Source organism: Nansenia antarctica (assembly GCF_963989245.1).
Source record: "Nansenia antarctica genome assembly, chromosome: 14".
Taxonomy (NCBI): domain Eukaryota; kingdom Metazoa; phylum Chordata; class Actinopteri; order Argentiniformes; family Microstomatidae; genus Nansenia; species Nansenia antarctica.
In genome coordinates, this window is record NC_137684.1 from 20801027 (window position 1) to 20820471 (window position 19445).

Genomic DNA, 19445 nt, shown 5'->3' on the forward strand with positions numbered 1-19445 from the left:
TACGTGTGGTTGGTGACAGTTACTATGGCACTTATGCAACCAAACGCTGGCACATTCTCAGAAACAAGAGGTACTTTTCCCTGACAGTGTGGCCTGTGTGCAGACTGGGAGCGCCTGTGCCAGCGGGCTGTCACAATTGTGCCACCCTGACGCTGGCCTTGGCAGAAGGAGAGACGTGGGGGGTGTTATCCAGGGACCTGTACTATTAGAAATTGTTTTTTTTTCATTAGAGCCAACAAGGGTTCTTTGGCTTGTCCCTGTGTAGGAGAATCTTTTCAAGGACCCCTTTTCGGTGTCATGTAGAACCCTCCGTAGAAAGGGGTTCGACATGGAACCAAAATTGGTTCCTCAAGCGGTTCTCCTACAGAAAGAAGCCAAAGAACCCTCTTTTTTTTGGTCAGTGTACCTGAGCATAATGAGAAGTTTCTCTTACCGCATAGCCGTTCTTCAGCCAGCGGACGTGGGGCTTGGGCTTGCCGCTGGTCAGACAGGACATGGTGTATTCACCGCCGATGTCCTGCTCTGTGCTGTTGATGGACTCTTGCCACTCTGGGAAGGCTGGACATGGAGAGAACGAGTTTACTAAACAGCATGTTTGAGGGAGGGATGTTGGATTGAACCATCCACAACAAGACAAAGAGCTACAAAATAGGAAAATAGGCAGAATGTGGGACTGTAGTCCAACATTGCTTAATAACATGGTAAGAATGCAGTTATATATAATATAGTGATTAATAGTGCAGTACCTTCCACAGAAATGCGGGCCCTGTGCCAGTCCTTTCCTTTAGAGTTGAGGGCTTCACACTCGTAGATGCCCTCGTCCTCATACTGAACATGGTACAAGTTGAGATGGGCCCCCGCCATGCTGACCTTGTGATTGTCTGGCAACTCTCCGTCCAGCTTCCTCCAGCGAATCTGAGGGATCGGGCTGTAGAGAGACAGGAGAGGAGGAGGAGCTTAGTTATCTTGTCAAAGCCTGTTCATGTGAATAGCTATAGCGGCATAACAATACATATTTTGTATATTTCTCTAAAATACAGGCCCACTTAGTAGCGATTCTCTGATATAGGTTATCTTTATCGTTTTATGCATGAAATGTGCATACTGTACTTTAAAATCTATATTTAGCAATGCATTGGCCATGTCCAGACTTACTTTCCGAGTGCAAAGCACTCAAGGGTGATATCCTGTCCCATCAGGGCGTAGGTGTCTTGGAACTTGACTTTGATGTCAGCTGGGTACTTCCTCATAGGGCCTGGAGGAGAAGATGGAACAGCAGCAGGAAATAACATGTGATCTGTGATCATCTGTGATACAGATGATGCATTTAGTTGGAGGCAATTGGTCGACACCAGTGGCAGGCCGTGTATTTTACACCTAGGCCTTCACTGACATCCTCCCACAATGAAACGTTGAATAACCTCACCATGACAACAGGGCTATAGGCTATTGTCATTTGACATAACCATCCCATAGTCATAGTACAAAAGTTCTAGGTAGGGCAGGTTAGATATGATGAATCTCTCTCTCTCGGTCTCACATACAGTTCAAACACACATACTGTGCACACACACACACGCACACACACACACACACACACACACACACACACACACGCACGCACGCACACACACACACACACACACACACACACACACACACACACACACACACACACACACACACACGCACACACACAGACACAAACACACACACACACACACACACACACACACACACACACACACAGCTGAAATGAATTTCAAATGAAATGAAATGAACCTGCAGCATGAATACATACACCACTAAATATGCCAAAGGGCACCACTCTACTCTGCCCAAGCCTGGCAATGTAGTCACAATAAAGCATATGCATGAAAGAGCATGAGGCCCCTGAAGTGTTCACGGCTAAATTACTGATACACCCAACAGTCTCTTCAAATAGAACCGCACTCGTGTGTGTTATCCTCCACAAGGGCTGTGTGTGTAGTAGGTACTGTTGCCAACCCAAGGAGGGGGACTTAGAGTACACAACTACAAAATAAACATGGAATAATTGATTGTCTCTGGGCAGGCCCTAGGGAAACAGCGGCAGCAGTCTTCTTTTTACCTCAGAAAGCCTTTCACAAACAAACAAACAAACGACAAAAACAAAAGGCTCTCTTAAAGGAGCTGGGCATAAGTTTGCTGGAAATCTGCCACCTCTGGCCTCCACAGCGAAATTCAGTTCAACGTTAGAAACAACATCCTCGCTAATAATAATATAACACCTAAGTGTTCAAAGCATTATTTCTTCTTTTGGCTATGTATATGTATGTATGGATCTGGCCTATACTATCGAGTGATAAAATAGTCAGAGTACCTGAAGCAGAAACAAAACAGGAAGTGAAGCACTCACGTTCAGCCAGTGGGACCAGGGGGATGAACTCAGAGAAGACGCTCTTCGCGATGGAAGGGCTGGACACAAAGCAGGAGTAGTTCCCGCTGTCGTAGGCCTCCACCTTGGAGATGTAGAGGTTCCCCGTCGTCTGGGAGACGAAGCGCCGCTTATCCAACGGGATGAAGATGGGGAACTCGTTCAGCATCCAACGGAATGACAGTTTGTCTGTGAAGAGAAGACAGACACACAACCTGTCAATCCACTGAGAGGAGGCAGAATGCCAACCTGGAGCTGAGCCAGAGGATTGTCTGGTCTGAACAGTTAGGCTTGGACAGGTCTTCTTCGAGTAAATGTGAGGGAAATACATAAACAGCAAATTGTTTGACCTTTCAAACGACAGCTAATCATTCAAATGACAGCTAATAATGTATGTTCAAGCTCGAAGAGAGAAAAGCTCTCTTGACACCAGGGAAAGCACAAGCTCACTGAAATAATTCTGTGACTGCGGCAGAAAAAAAGAGGTAACCATGGTTTCCGATTGGTTTGGTTTGATGGCTTTGCATAAACATGAATATACAATTGTGTGCCGGTACAGAAATTCTGGAGCTCCTACTGACAAATACAATGGTTTGTTTGATGAGGATCAAAGGGAAATTAAACAGTACAAAACACACCAGGGTGGCCCAGGTGCACGGATTAGTCACAATACACTTTTGATGAAGAGCGCGAGGCAACAATATTAAAGGACTCAAACCAGTATTTGGATGCTTTACACAGCATTACGGCAACATTCTGTCTTACACAGCCTTACTTTGAAACTAGAGGTACCAAACTCAAAGAAAAATAGCCTGTGTAAAATGATGTGTCAGTCAGAGCATTATTACATGGAGGAGTACAGTCATGCACCAGCAGGGGGCAGGATTTCATTGATTTTCACACTTGTGACCTTAAGCTATGACTATGATAACGGGATAGAGCCACAATGCTGTAACATTAGTCTAGTATAGCGCTTACCTGGGTAGTGTGGGGGAGGGGCACAGAGCAGCACTGCCCCCTGTCCTTCCTTCACATGTACCGCCTCTCTCTCCTCAGAAGAAAAGACATCCAGGTCTGAGGGGGGGGGCGGGAGAGAGAGTGAGATAGAGACAGAGACAGAGAAAAGAGGGAGAGGGAAAGAGAAAGAGAGGGAGGGAAGGATAGAGAGTGAGGTTCAGACAAGTTAAGAGAATCTACCGTCATGCTCACCCACACCTTGTTAAATACAATTTCTCTCCAATTTCCTTAAACTCCGTAACCTTAATCAAAACACTTAAAAAATCTAGGACCTGCAATAGCTGCTTGTAATTTGCATTATAATTTGCATTTAATTACTTAGTAATTTGCAATGTTACTCTTGTGTACTTGTACAGTAAGTATGTAATAAAAGCAATTCTGATTCTGAGTCTCTCTGATTCTGATTGAGCAGTATTGACCATTCCAATTCCATGTCTACAGCTGGGATGTAGCATGTGTCACCGACTCCCTCCCTGTCGCAGGTCTCCTCCTTATCTGCATGGAAGTGCAGGGGGGCGCTGTTCTAAAAACGTCCTAATTACAATCATGTGTGAGGTGAAACAGTCTCGACAACTCGTGAGCTTAGAATGATAAGGTTCTATCTCCGTTTAGGGCAGTTCAGAGATATTGAGCGTCAACGTTTTTACATTCCATTATGTTTTGTGAGATGGAACCTTTGTATTTTATTCATTACTAACTAAACAATGTCAACATTTTTAAAAATAACACCACACAGGCATTAATAAACACCTAATGGATCAGATTATGTAAAAAACTCAATTTTGACAAAAATGGAGATAGAACCTTATAATTCTAACGTCACGAACTCACATCCAAACTGGACGGCGGCCTCTTGGCTGATGATGGTGCCGTAGTCGTTGGTGGCTATGCAGGAGTACTTCCCCACATGCTTCTTCTTGATGGGCCAGTTAATGACCAGGTTGCCTCCCGCCAAGGTGTACTGGTCATCCGTGTCCAGGTCGATGTCCCAGTTGTTCAACCTCCACCTGGGAGTGGCAAGACAAGAGCCACTATGTTTTAACTGATCAATGGTATCAACTGTAATCCATTCTTTACAGTCTGATTGTAGTATGATTGTAATTGTAATGTGGCATGACGAATGTTAAAATGGGTGAACTGTGTTCAATTGTATACTGTTGAGGTGAAAGAGATACACAGACACACAGACACACAGTCACACAAAGAAACACACAGTCACACACACACAGACACACACACACACACACACACACACAGACACAGACACACACACACACACACAGACACACACACACACACACACACACACACACACACACACACACACAGAGTGTCCCTCAGGGTAACCCCCTGCATGCTGAGTAGAGAAGGAGAGAAGCTGAGAGACAAGAGACACACAGTACACACAGCGGGTGGGTATTAGAGGGGGTGCGTAGGGGGAGAGCATATGTTACTTGTATGTGGCAGGTGGGTTAGCTCGTGCTCGACAGCTCATGGTGATCTTGGCCTCAGGCGATTCCTCGCGGTAGATGGTTTCGACCGGCTGCTCCTCGAACACCGGCCCGTAACCTGTGGCATCATCTGTAGACACGCACAAACAAGCAGGGTAAATAACTCAAGACCTGACACAGACACAGACACAGACACAGACACAGACACAGACACAGACACAGGCACAGGCACAGGCACAGACACAGACACAGACACAGACACAGGCACAGGCACAGGCACAGACACAGACACAGACACAGACACAGACACAGGCACAGGCACACACACAGACACAGACACCGGCACCGACACAGACACAGACACAGACACAGACACAGGCACAGACACAGACACAGACACAGACACAGACACAGGCACAGGCACAGACACAGACACAGACACAGACACAGACACAGACACAGACACAGGCACAGACACCGGCACCGACACAGACACAGACACAAACACAGACACAGGCACAGACACAGACACAGACACAGACACAGACACAGGCACAGGCACAGGCACAGACACAGGCACAGACACAGACACAGACACAGACACAGACACAGGCACAGACACAGACACAGACACAGACACAGACACAGACACACACACACAGGCACAGACAGAGACACAGACACAGACACAGACACAGACACAGACACAGGCACAGGCACAGGCACAGACACAGACACAGGCACAGACACAGACACAGACACAGACACAGGCACAGACACAGACACAGACACAGGCACAGGCACAGACACATACACAGACACAGGCACAGACACAGACACAGACACAGACACAGACACAGACACAGACACAAACACAGACACAGGCACAGACACAGACACAGACACAGGCACAGACACAGACACAGACACAGGCACAGACACAGACACAGACACAGACACAGACACAGACACAAACACAGACACAGGCACAGACACAGACACAGACACCGGCACAGGCACAGGCACAGACACTCAGGTGACGAACCAACTATACGCAGCATATCTCATTTATTATGTGACTGTCAGAAGTTAATGCAAATCGCAAATTGAAAATGAAAACGTTGCTTTCAATTGCTTAATGCTGACTAAGTGGTCACAGAGCCCAAATCCAAAACGAGGTTTGCCCTCGATTCATTCGATCTGCCTTTTACACCATCATCATCACACTCGGATAATTAGCCTCAATTATCCATTAAAACACACAGGCATCTATAAATAAGACATAGACACATTGCCAGGATGAATAACCAATGAGGGAGAATGTTCCTGAGTGCTGATTATTCTCTCAGTTCGGTTGTTTAGGTGTGTGTGTATGTGTGTGTGTGTGTGTGTGTGTGTGTGTGTGTGTGTGTGTGTGTGTACGTGTAGGTGTGTGTATGAGAGAGGGAGAGAGGGAGGAAGAAAGAGACACAGAGAGAGTGAGAGTGAGTGAGTGTGTGTGCCTGCATGTGTGCTTGCGTGCGCGTGGTTGTGTCTGTGCGTGCATGTGTGTGGGTGTGTGATCTTTCTCTCTGAGTTTTCTGCGAGAGCACAGCTGACACCTCAATGCCAGGGAAGTGCACTCTTTTAGACGGTAATATCCTGCTCTTATGTTGTCTGTCTAAATAGGCAAGAGTGCCAGCGCCAAAGATTCACTCCCCCAAAATGTCAGATTGACACGCATGTCAGCCGCCTATAGAAACCCAGGACAAAAGAATCCTATTCTCCCAATATCCAGCCTGCAAAGAAACATTCACCGTCTTCAGACTTCGTTCGCAGGGAGTGAGCCAGCCTTAAACTGCTACAAAAACGCTTTTTTATCTGAAACGGATAGTCCATAAAACCAGAAAAAGACAACAAAGAGGAATGTTAAGAGGCAAGAACCTCAACGCTCCAACACTCAGTGCTTAACATTGATGCCGAATCCCACAGACTTTGAATCACTTAAATGCTTGAGAAAGAATTACACATGCTCATCCAGAAATGGGGCAAGGGAGGCATGTTAAGTGAGAAACAGTGTTCCTAGGAACTAAAGAGAGAGAGGAGGAGGGGGGGGGGGGGGGGGGGGAGGGAGGGAGGGAGAAGAGAGAGGGAGGGAGAAGAGCAGTAACCGTATGGAGAGCCGTGTTGGAACAGTAGGCCCCGTCTGACCCAGTGAGATGAATGCTGGTCCCATTCTTATTCTGCCTAACTGGAAGATCGGATGTGACAGATGGTGGTGGAGAGTGTTAAACAGGCCACAGAAGGCCTAGTGCCTGGAGAAATATAGACCCTCCCTTAACTTGCCCTTTCTCTCTCTGTCTCTCTGTCTTAATATCTCTGTCCCCCTTCTCTCTCTCTGCATTTCTCTCCCTCATGCATATTGTAATGTTTCATCTCTGCCGCCTCTCTCCGACTCCTTCATTGCCACTCTGTGCCTCTTGTCCTCCCCGCCGTCGTCTCGCCTCTCCTAAATCTATCCCTCTCTGTCTCTCTCGACTCATTCTATTATTGCCCCATTCGTTCACAATATCTCTCTCTGTTTCTCTCTCTTTCTGCCTTCGGCATGACTTGTTAGCCATGTGTGACTCCAGTGTGAAGAGTTTGGAGTAAGTAATCATGTCCACACACGCATGCACACACACACACACACACACACACACTCGATCACACACACACACACACACACACCCACACACACTCGAGACACACACACACACACACACACACACACACACACACACACACACACACACACACACACACACACACACTAACACAGAAAGACAAGCACCACATCAGAGGCCTTCTCTCCAGGGTGCTGTAAGGACCCATCCTCTTTGCACTGACTTCATTAACAGACACAGGACCTATTCAACATTGTCACCCTGGAACAAAACCCAAAGCTGTGCTCTCTCATTAGAATTTAAAATGCCAAAGTGCTTTTGTGTTCCCGACATCAGACCTTCAAATGAAACATCCATTATTCATTAGTTAGGTATTAGGTACAGTATAATTTAATCTTAGTGAATATGGATTATTATTATAATGCATTCAAACTATCAACAATTGATATTCAAGTTGAATACTTGTCTTGCTATCACATATGACAATGCATAATATGACCTAAAAAGTACTGTGATATTGCAGTAAATATCACTTGTGCATAACATCTACATAATGACACAAGCTGCTAGCTGAGATGAATTTAACCCCAGACAGTTGTGCATTTACGTGTCTGTTGGTTTGTTGGTTTGTTTGTTTACATGAACAAATTGGTTGTTGTCCAAGTGGGACAGTGAACATATTTATTCTGCGGGCCCTCCAGCATTCCAGCATGGGGATAATTAACACGCCTCTGGGCACAGCGTGACTCCCACATCCTCACTGGGAGAAACTGTGTCACCATAATACTGTGGTGGGTAAGAATATACCGTCTCACAACTGTATCCATATTTGTATTCTATACTCATCCCTACTCTGTATCTATAGTCTAGGTTGCATCTCTCTGCCTATCGCATCTGTATGCTACCGTACCGTTATATAACTGCTCCACTCAGGTAAAATAGGCTAATACAACAATCTGATGTGATTTATGAGTGATCATAAACAAGTCAGTTGTAACAGGCAAATACTGACACGGCACACAGCTACAGTCTATCCACAAGGCAGATTTTATGACATACAGGACGTAACAGTGTTAGTCTGATCGATCCTGATTTAACCCTGTTAGTCTATAATGGGGGAAAAATCACATTAGTCTGTGTGTGTTCGTCTGTCACTGAGCGTTAACAACAACATGGGTATTAACAACATTACGACGGGGATTGACTGGACAGTCTGAATGACAAGCAGCAGACTCGTAGCCGTGGTGGGCCTGTGGTGTGTCTGAGCTGTACAACCGAACCACCCACACACTGCCCTGTCCTGCGGTGAGCGTAGCCAATGGGCAGTGCCCACCTCTGTGCTCTGTCCAACCTCACACAGACACAGACACATACACAGACACAGACACAGACACAGACACAGACACAGACACAGACAAAAAAACTATAAAAACCTGCTACCCTCAGTCCACAGACCGAAGAATACTGCTGCAGTCCACACAGTCTCTCATACAGTGTTATTGTTTACACTATGGAGAATGACATCGATTCCAATCTTAGACTGCGTGGACCGATAGTACAAAGTTTTTTTTTTTTTTTTTTAAATGTTTTTTCAGATTTTTTATCCCCTTTTTCACCCAATTTGGTAGCCAATTGAACCCAACCTAGCATCCAATTATCCCCTGCCTATTGCGTAGGATCCGCCGCATGACCCCGTGGCCGGCAGTCCCAGAGGAGGCCGCCAGGCAGACTAGCTGACTGGCTCCTCGAGCCCAGCACCGTTATTCCGGCACCCAGGGGGCGGTGTTGCGCGACGGATCCTTGTCCGGAACTATTCCTATACCGCCCTCGGGAGCGGCCGCTCAATATGCCGCTCCCTGTGTGTGCCCCGGTCATATCCGGATCTGGCGAGCTGGGATTCGATCCCAGTCTCCGGTGGGCAGCTTGCACTAGTGGCTAGTGCTTAGACCGCTACACCACCGCGGGGCACCGATAGTACAAAGTTTGACACTCACACAGTCATGCACGTATTCTGTAACATTCTGTACAATGTGTCCTAGGGTAAATCTAGACAAGTGGTTCCCTCTCAACCTTGCACACCGACTGCTCCGCTCATAGAACCTCACACAATCGGATGGGGCAACTGTGGCTCAGGAGGTAGAGTCGGCATCTAATGATTGCAAGGTCTGCGGTTCGGTGACTCGATCCCCGGCTGGCCACGTGTCGAGGTTGTCCTCGCACAAGACACTGAAATTGCTCCCAATGAGCAGGCCGGCGCCTTGCATGGTAGCTTTTCCGCCATTGGTGTGCGAATGTGTGTGTGAACGGGTGAATGAGAGGCCATTGTAAAGCGCTTTGGAATAAGGCGCTATATAAGTGCAGTCCATTTAATCGGATCCGGCACACACAGTTGATAGAGCACATCCTATCCAGGAGAGAGAGAGACAGTGTGTGTGTGTGTGTGTGTGTGTGTGTGTGTGTGTGTGTGTGTGTGTGTGTGTGTGTGTGTGTGTGTGTGTGTGTGTGTGTGTGTGTGTGTGTGTGTGTGTGTGAGAGAGAGAGAGGTTGTAAAAAGCTAGGTGCTATCTGGCGGTTGAATAAACAAGTCACTCAGCATGCAGTGTGTCACAACATGCTCTATATAACATGACATCCATTCGCATCTCCTGTCTACTCTTCACTGACAGTCTGCCACTGGGTTATTATTTGGAGGGGAATATGATGGTGGAATATATAAATAGTGTACATCTTGTGCATATTGTATGGTGTACAGTAGGCTATGAAACACACATAAATGAACTACTAAAAACTACCCGAAATCTAGATATACTTGCAGTATACAGAGTGGATTGTCCCACAAAGACACTTAGATTTAGTAATCTAAAAATGTATTAGACCCCAATACTTTCTATTTATCTTTCTTTTTATTTTACTACTCAATCTTTTCAGTTTGTAAATCGTCTTTGAGTGTCTAGAAAAGTGCTATATGAGTCTAATATATTATTATCATGATTTATTATCACTACAAAGTCCTGACCACCTCTATATGTAATTGGGAGGCAGTGCAGCGCAGAGATGGATGCCTGTGACCATACTCATTTTCCAAATGTGCAACAAACGTGACTGCTGTCTTAATATCAAAGCACTCTAGGGCTCATCAGTGGATAATGGGTGTTATGTCTATAATGCTCTCTGTTACTATCCCAACAGAGGCGAATGGAACATTCCGTTCATTCGGCCATAAGGGTTTTGTCTAATCTTAGTAGAGTACTGTATTGTACAATGATCCAATTCTTTCCAGGAAATGTGAGTCATGTAAGATATATTCGGTCAAGCTCTTCACCACCATTTATTTTCTCAATAACATCCAGATGAACTGGAAGACTTCCAAATGCTAGTCATCCCATAGGATTGGGGGCCGAGGGCCAGTCGGCATTGACATACTTCCATTGGTTGTACTAGAGATGCACAATACCGATATCAGTACATATACTCGTAGCCGATACTGTGCTTATGTACTCATACTCATAAAAGTACTCTGATACAACCGGTCCTGATACCACTTTACGGCAACGTAAGGTAACGTAATAACAAAAGTAGAGCAGACTGCAAACCATGCTATGTTAAATTATGTACCGGTATATGTGACAGGGTCTGGTGAAAGAAGTTAGAAACATGTCGGGAATCGTCAAGTCAGGTTTCAATATTTATTAAACCTGACTTGACGATTCCCGTCTTGTTTCTAACCTCTTTTTTTTATTATTGTTTTCCGTTTTTTTAATATATTACGATTTAAGTGTTGAAGAGCCCATTCAATATAACAAACAACAGTTTTAGGATCACTAAATACTTTTAATACTTACTCAACTTACTTTAAAATACTTACTAAACCTTTAATACTTGCTTGTTTTTGATTCACTGTATCGTCTGTCTTCCTGCTTTGTACTCGGGTGAGTGTTAGTGATACATGCGTTGTAAACAAACGTTTTTTAGGACTGTTCAAAAGCAAGGACTGTGTGATCATCTCGTTATGTGTAGTTATGTGTTTTTAGGATGTTCAGGTTCTATCAGCATGTTGTGATGTGCTAAACATACAGTTAGATGTTACATAGCGATGTTTTTTGTTTTCAAAGACATTGTTAGAACTATATTGATATTAGTTTTGTACTTGGTCTGAAAAAAGTGGTATCGGTGCATCTCTGGTTTGTACAGTACTCACAAACATGCATAATACCTCAATTAAGCAAAGAACATCCGTCCAGGTCAGTGAATGGGCAGAGGACAGCATCATGTGGTATCTTTGTAGTATTGTCGTATCATACACAGCACAGTATCATTGTTGAAAAAAAATATCTGGTTCGCTCCTTAGTTTCTTATGATTGGCTGCAGATGTGACAACTCGCGATGACATCTGGCCATGATCAAAGATGAAAAACCCCATCTGCCCCATCTGCCCCATCTGTGTTCTAGTATGAGAGACATACAGTACAGGCAATTGCATGTTTTTAAATGGAAAAAGACCACCAACGAAAAATGCTATGAGAAGTTTGAGGGTCACTCTCTACTCTCTCCACTCTTTGGGTCTTGTGTGTGTGTGTGTGTGTGTGTGTGTGTGTGTGTGTGTGTGTGTGTGTGTGTGTGTGTGTGTATGTGTGTGTGTGTGTGTGAGTGTGTGAGTGTATGAGTGTGTGAGTGTGTGAGTGTGTGAGTGTGTGAGTGTGTGAGTGTGAGTGTGAGTGTGCGTGTGTGTGTGCGTGTGCGCGTGTGTGTGTGTGTGTGTGTGTATGTGTGTGTGTGTGTGTGTGCGTGCGTGTGTGTGTGCAGAGTGAACTCGTCCCTGTTTATCATAAATGAATCATACACAGGGGCCACAAGTGGTTGGGCCTCACTATTTGAATGGCACTAGCCTCTGAGCACAAACATGAATCATGGATGACTTCCCCTCCATGCCTCACAGCCCCAACCTCATAAACAGAAACACACTACAGGTGCATGCAGCAGTGAACTGCCTCTAACCCGCCACACCTCAACCTGCCCTTCCATTAAATTCTCTCACTTCAGATGTTGTGAGAGGGAGAGAGACACTCCTGACTAGAGGTCTGGTGCTCTAAAGCTCATTGCATGCATGGTAACACACCCAGGCGGGAGTTGTACACTTGTAAACATGGCATCTGGCTAACACTGACGAAATCCCATTAGATGTCAACATGTCAATCTGCATGTTTCTGTGTGTTCCAAGATTCAGTGACATATGATGTTTGTTCACAACTGTTGTTCCATTGAGATGATCCATCAAGACTTACCTTCGTAGAAACCAGGTTCATACATGGAGGCAGCTGGAACAGAGTAAAGGGAAGTGGAAGGGAGAAACCGTGTCAGCATATTCAACTATGAAGGTACACATGAACCACAATAATAATATTCTAGCGAGTGTCAGTCCTTATGGCAATCCAATAATTGTGTTCTATTGTTTGGTTTTTGTTCTAGTTCAGGTTACTAGGCAACAGTCCAGTTGAAGTTCAGTTGCGGAACAATTTTTTGTTGGCGGAGCCAAAATAAATGATTAATTAAACGAACAAATCATAATCTGTTGTCGCTTATTACTGTTAACTAATAAATGGCGCTGTAGAGGCCTGCGGCCTCGTACCTACGACCAAATCACAGCCGTGCTGATATTCAGTATAACAGCACTCCCTCTCGTGTGATATTGCTTAATCATGAAATGATTGCTGTGAAAATAGAAAGGTTCTAACCATATTATTTTAGTCAGGAGGAGATGGTCAACAACACAATGACAACTCAACAGTAACCAAACAAGACCCCCTTCTGACCTCGTGTAGTGTATTAATGATGTCTAAATATACATAACAACATCACATGAAAAACTCTCCTTGTTGCCTCCTCGACAAAGATGTCATGCCCATCGTCCCCTGGAAGATGACCCATTTTTGTTGGTTGGCTGCTCTCTACGCTTTAGACGAAGCAGCAATAATCTCCCACATCCCCAATTCTGTTTATAAGAGTTGTGTTGTGAAGCTGGAAAAAATCCCATGCCCAAACAATAACAAATGTTTTGGTTCAGTCACATTGAAATCTGAACTGGGAGGTGAAAGAAAACACTGGGGTTTTTCTTCTGTCTTTTCAGCCCTGCTTTTCTCTCTGCCTGCCAGTCCCTGTGGTTGGTTGGTTCTCAATATAGCAAAGCCCTGCTACTCTTTTGTATGGGAAAACATTATATGAACTTTGAAAATTCAAAATATACTGCACTAGTCATCTTCGCTCGAATACTAAATTGGATGCAATTACAAATTGACTACTGTACATTACTACACAGGTATTGGGGCCCAACTAATGTTAGGTTTTATCACATTTTCTTAAACCACACACGTCAAATGTTAAGAAGAGATCAGGTCAAATATCTTCTATTGTAATCCTCACCTGGCGAGGGCAGAGTCAGGGCCGTGACCAGAACAAGGAGGAGCACAGTGAGGCGCTGCATGGTGCTGGGTAGAAAAGCTCCTACGACGATGTGTATGACCACAGTTGATGGAACATTAGCAGGACAGGTTGCTTTTCCTGGAAGACGAGGAGAGAAAGAGAGAAAGAGAGAAAGAGACAGAGAGAGACAGAGAGCGAGAGAGAGAGAGAGAGAGAGAGAGAGAGAGACAGAGAGAGACTTTATGCAATGTTTACTGTTATGCAACCATTTACTATTGTGCAAGGGGGAAGGGGGGATGAAACGTTTGATAGCCATTTGAATTGTTATTCTTAAACTTGACCCAACTTGACAATGATGTTTTTGGGAGTGTTGTGTGACATCGTGGCAGAAATAAAGGCAGTGACATTTCTCTGATAAACAGCTTTATCTGCCAGAGGGTTACTCGTATGGCACGTCATTGTCGAATCAGTCAAAACAAAATCATTGTGCAGAGAAAATAACTGAGGAACAGACTATTACCGCAAACAGATCAGCCTGTTTTGGCTCTTTACTTACCAGGCAAAATACAGTGCTAGAAATAAATATTCAACACATTTTTTATATTCAACATTCCATTGCAGCTATTCACATGACATTTAGACCACATTGGTGTTAACTTAATAAAACTACCGGTACACAGCTAAAGAAATTGCAAAACTCCAATCCATAAAAAAGGATAATGTGCAATAAAGGGGAATGACACAGGATATAAGTATTGAACATGCTAACTGAAATGTATGTAATACTTGATGGAGAAGCCGTTGTTTCCGATGACAGCTTCAAGATGCTTCCTGTACGAAAAAAACTAATCTCTCACACCGATCAGGTGGGATTTTGGCCCATTCTTCAACACAGTCTTTACATCTTGAAGATTCCAGGGGGCCCAAATACGTCGGTGACCAGTGCCATTACTATGCTGCTCAACAATCTTGTTGCGAAGGTCTTGGGGAGAACTCTTTGTCTCATGAGATGTTTCTTGCAGAAATGCTTGGTGACAAATGATTTGTTTACTTGCATTCAGAGGTGGGAAACTATTTTTCAAAGAGTGGAAGTACGTAGCCACCAACATGCACTAACCCAGCTGATTCTGATTAGCACAGGTAGGAGAACTCATTAGTGGCATCAGCTGGTTTAGTGCTTTTTCTTACAGTGTTCAATACTTTTTTCCTGTGTCATTCCACTTTATTGCAGATAGCTTTTTTATGGATTGGAATGTTTCCATTTCTTCAGCTGTGTAGTTTTATTGAGTTAATACCAATGTCTGGTCTAAATGTCATGTGTCGAATACTTATTTCCCCCAGTGTAACTATTTGATCCATACAATAACACAATGCAAGTTCAACAGAAAGTGTGAATGAGTAAGCGGAACATATGCATTGCTGATGATACTAAGTATATTTCATATATATGGCAATATAATCTAATTAATTAATTAATTTTGCCATTTAGCAGACGCCTTTTAATCCAAAGCGATTTACAATTACGAATTACAGGGACATTCCCCCTGGAGTAACTGAGGGCTAAGTGCCTTACTCAAGGGCACACTAGTAGTGGTGTGGCTTCAGGCGGGATTTGAACTCACAACCTTCCGATCACAAGTCCAACTCACTATCCACTGCGCACCACTACCCCTAATCTCAAATACACATCACATGAGAGAATCAAATGGTGTCACAGTACATAACTGGGCCTAGATGTCAAACCATACAGATGTAGCCCATATGAGGTGTGCTCTACTGTTTGAATGTATCTATGTGAATTATTGTTGTCTGCACTGACAATGCCCTTCTAATTGGCCCTCAGGGATGAATACAGTTGTATTGAATTGAAGTGAAATGAATTCCCCACAAACACATAGCAACAACTATGAACTGACACCGGATAGATGGCCCAGTACAGTAGTACTGTTCATGTCAGCCTCCGAGGCACCACAGCAGGGGACGGATGATCTCTAACAGGTTGACACGTGATGATTGACAGGTCCACAGTTGACATAAACAACCCCGAGGGCTGTTTTAGTGAAATGGTCCACTGCTGAACACTCAACTGGCCCCCAGACCACAGCCAGTAAAGTGTCATCTCAGCCCAGCGCCAAGGATACCCAATATGACAAGCAACATGTGTTTCATTAAACACTTGTATACTGTACACAGCCATCAGAGACAGGAGAAAGGAACAGCCTCCCTCTGCTTCTCCCTTGAGATGTCTGTTTGCTGTAGGGGGTAGGTACGGACAAACAGACAGACAGACAGACAGACAGGCTGACAGACAGACAGACACCAGGTAATGATGCTCATCATAGTCACTCGTTAGGTTCATATGACACAACACTGCCTGTCTGTCATGCTGATACTGTACGTCCAAATAAAAGGAATTGTTCATTGCTTTCATCATCAAGGTAATGTGTTCATGTTTTCAGTTAGTTTTTACTACTATCATTTTCTTTTAATACAATAAAGGGCTTCAATATTTCATAGATGTCCACAATCCAACTGGAGCAGATATTCTTATGAATGTGTGTGTTGGTTGCATAGCTAGCTTGAGCTAGAAGGCTGTACTTGTGTGTGTGAGCTTGGTAAAGACAACTTCCAGACACTTCCCTCAAGGGAATAAACAAAAGCTTTCTAAAACAAGAACGACACACTGCGGTAAGAAAACGGTGTGGCTCCCAAGCTAAAAACACCACCAACTAAAAGTCAGAGGGAAAAGGGCGCAAATAACACAACAAACACACAAGAGCAATTTCTCTTAAAGTGAAAATACTCATTAATGAGGTAATTATCAATGTCACTGTAATATAGGCCCAACATATGAATAAGAAACACATATGACTGTCTTGTATTATGCATATAATTTTTTGTCACTTATGTCCTGTGCTACTGTCACTTTCTATCTTGAATTATGCTTGAATTATTATTGCCTTATGCTGCAATGCAATGTCAGGAACCAAAGCCTTAGAATTGTACTCTCTTGTTTAGTGACGTAACATTAAACTTGAAACTTGAAACTTGAAAAACGTATAACAATATGAAGTTGCTGTAATAGCAATAATGCCTAATAATATTTACATAAAATTATTGATTTCAAACATGAAATGCTACTAATGTAACTATATAGGAGACCATCAATAACATTAATCAACAACAATCAATCAATCAATCAGTACATTATATCTGTTGGATTGCAAACAACCATTATCATATTTCAGTCTTTCAGGGTAATGTTATTGATAGTTTCTTTTTCTTCCCAGCCTGAGGTATCAAAGGTAACATCTGAATTAACGCTCCTTTGAGACGTTCAGCTCACCAAATAGTCCCCTATCACAGTAAATAGATTATGATATGAATGAATGAGATACTATTATACTGTTCATGCATGCACACACTCGCACACACACACACACGCACGTGTCCACACACACACACACACACACACACACACACACTCACACACACACACACACACACACACACACACACAGACTCGGACATACTGTAATGTCTGAGCTTTGCAGCTGGAGGAGCGAAAAACACAGAGGGGGGATTTCATCTTCACACTGCTCCGTATCCTAGCAACACCTTTCAAAAGGGAGCAGTTGTTTTTGGCAAGGGGCCTATTGTGACCATGAATACAACTATGCAAACACACATTAGTCTGGAACAGCATTGTCGTTTGAGAACCAGGGATCACAGGGTGCTCTGGTAGTTTGGTCATTATTTCAAAACATTCATTACGACAGTATCAAAACATACTCCCGAAATACAAGAGTTTCCACTCTTCCACTGTCGTCACTACCAACAGCTGGAAGTCTTGTCGGTGAAGCAGTTTTTACTGGAGGTTATAAATCATTAAATGCACTTCGTAAATGTAAGAGGTGCACTTCAGAGAGAGAGAGAGAGGGAGGTTCATCTGACAGGAAGACAGTACAACACTGTGTATCGATCACAATATCAGCTGTCACTCTGTGCTGCCTGAGGTGCAGTATAAACATCCAGTAGACAGACTAGCACCAGACAGGGACTGAATCTAATCATCGGTATTAATGTGGCCCCCTGCCCCCTCCATTATACCGGTGTGAACGCACGTGATGAGAGTGCCGCCGCTCGCTTACCGCACTAAATCACCAGTCTGAGAGACTAGACAGCCCTCAAACAAGGCCATTCCTCCATCCCATAAATCACACGTTGAAAATGGCTAAAGCCACCACTACCACGCTCTGATTTTCCGAGGTTTTTCTCATCTCAGTTTTTTTTCTCTGGTGTGTGAAATCAGCTCAGGATGTCACATCACACAGGGGGCTTCGCAAATTCTGTGATTTTTACCTTCGCACTCCAATAACCAATAACGTCATCCATGGTTTAACATGAACCCCCTAACCCCCAACCTCCTCCACCCCCCCGAGGGCACAATTGAGGGAGTCGAGGGAGAGAACCCCGTGCCCCCCCCCCCCCCCCCCCTTTCTTCGCCTTGGTCTGCAGTGAGCCACATAATAGAGTGGGGGTCTTTATGGGGACGTCAGCCCTTATCAGCCAGTTCAGAGCCAAGGAGGGGGTGGGGGAGTGGTACAGCTCACAGCACAGACAAGACAAGATGGGGGGAAGTCTAGCCATCCTCCTCTTCACACACACACACACACACACACACACACACACACACACACACACAAACAAACACACACACAAACTCATCAAGATGATTCGAAATGTCAATTGTGTCAGTCCCTATTCAATTAAACTTTTATTATCATCCATTGCAGATGGGTTATTGAATGCATTGTGGTCCCAGTCGACTGCTAAACAACTTTGTCAAGAATTGATGGCTGACAACGCACATGAGGGCACATTGACGCAAGGTCTCTCTGTCTGGTGGAAACCTGAGAATGACCAGTATATCATATCCCACATTATCAATGCTGTGGTTGGTCCTTCTGAGAACATTAAACGAAATGATACAATTTAACATTGGATCATCTCCAAATGCTGCGTAAAAAAAGTGAGGGTGTTCTCTCGGTCTTGAGTGGTTTGGGTCTAAGTAGGAACATAATCTCTCTGTAATGCTGAATCATTGTTATTCCTCTAGCCACGAGCAGTGTTCCACCCTTCATTCATACCCTACCCTATATATATGAATTATTAATTCCAAAACAATCTTTGAATTGAAAATGAGCAACAAAGCTATGTGCGATAAAGTGGAAAACATGGTCATACATTTCTTCCATTCCGCCCTGAATTTTGTTTTAATTCACTCCACACTGCTTCCATAACTTCACAAGATTAAATTGGGCCATGCCACCTTGTAGACCAGGGATGTATCTCTCAGTGGACCAACAGAATTATTCTATTAAAGGAGAGACACAGACATTGGCCATCCAAGCCTATTAGATGTGAGATAAAACAGCGAACAGATACCTGCAGATAACGTTGCTCACTAAATAGACCCATGTTGCTCTGCCACTACTG

General features: G+C 44.2%; 1 protein-coding gene across 1 annotated transcript in view; it reads right to left on the reverse strand.

Moving 5' to 3' along the window:
- Positions 1-14405, reverse strand: part of LOC308169951 (contactin-1a-like) — a gene marked incomplete at both ends in the record, with an annotated part of 30292 nt that extends 15887 nt beyond the window's left edge. The window contains 10 exons of the mRNA XM_080544684.1: positions 434-558; positions 747-928; positions 1156-1255; positions 2399-2605; positions 3395-3490; positions 4265-4440; positions 4888-5014; positions 12812-12844; positions 13947-14084; positions 14390-14405. Of these exons, the coding sequence (XP_080400810.1) occupies positions 434-558; positions 747-928; positions 1156-1255; positions 2399-2605; positions 3395-3490; positions 4265-4440; positions 4888-5014; positions 12812-12844; positions 13947-14084; positions 14390-14405 (1200 nt within the window). The remainder of the gene's footprint in view (positions 1-433; positions 559-746; positions 929-1155; positions 1256-2398; positions 2606-3394; positions 3491-4264; positions 4441-4887; positions 5015-12811; positions 12845-13946; positions 14085-14389) is intronic.
- Between the last annotated feature and the right edge of the window lie 5040 nt (positions 14406-19445).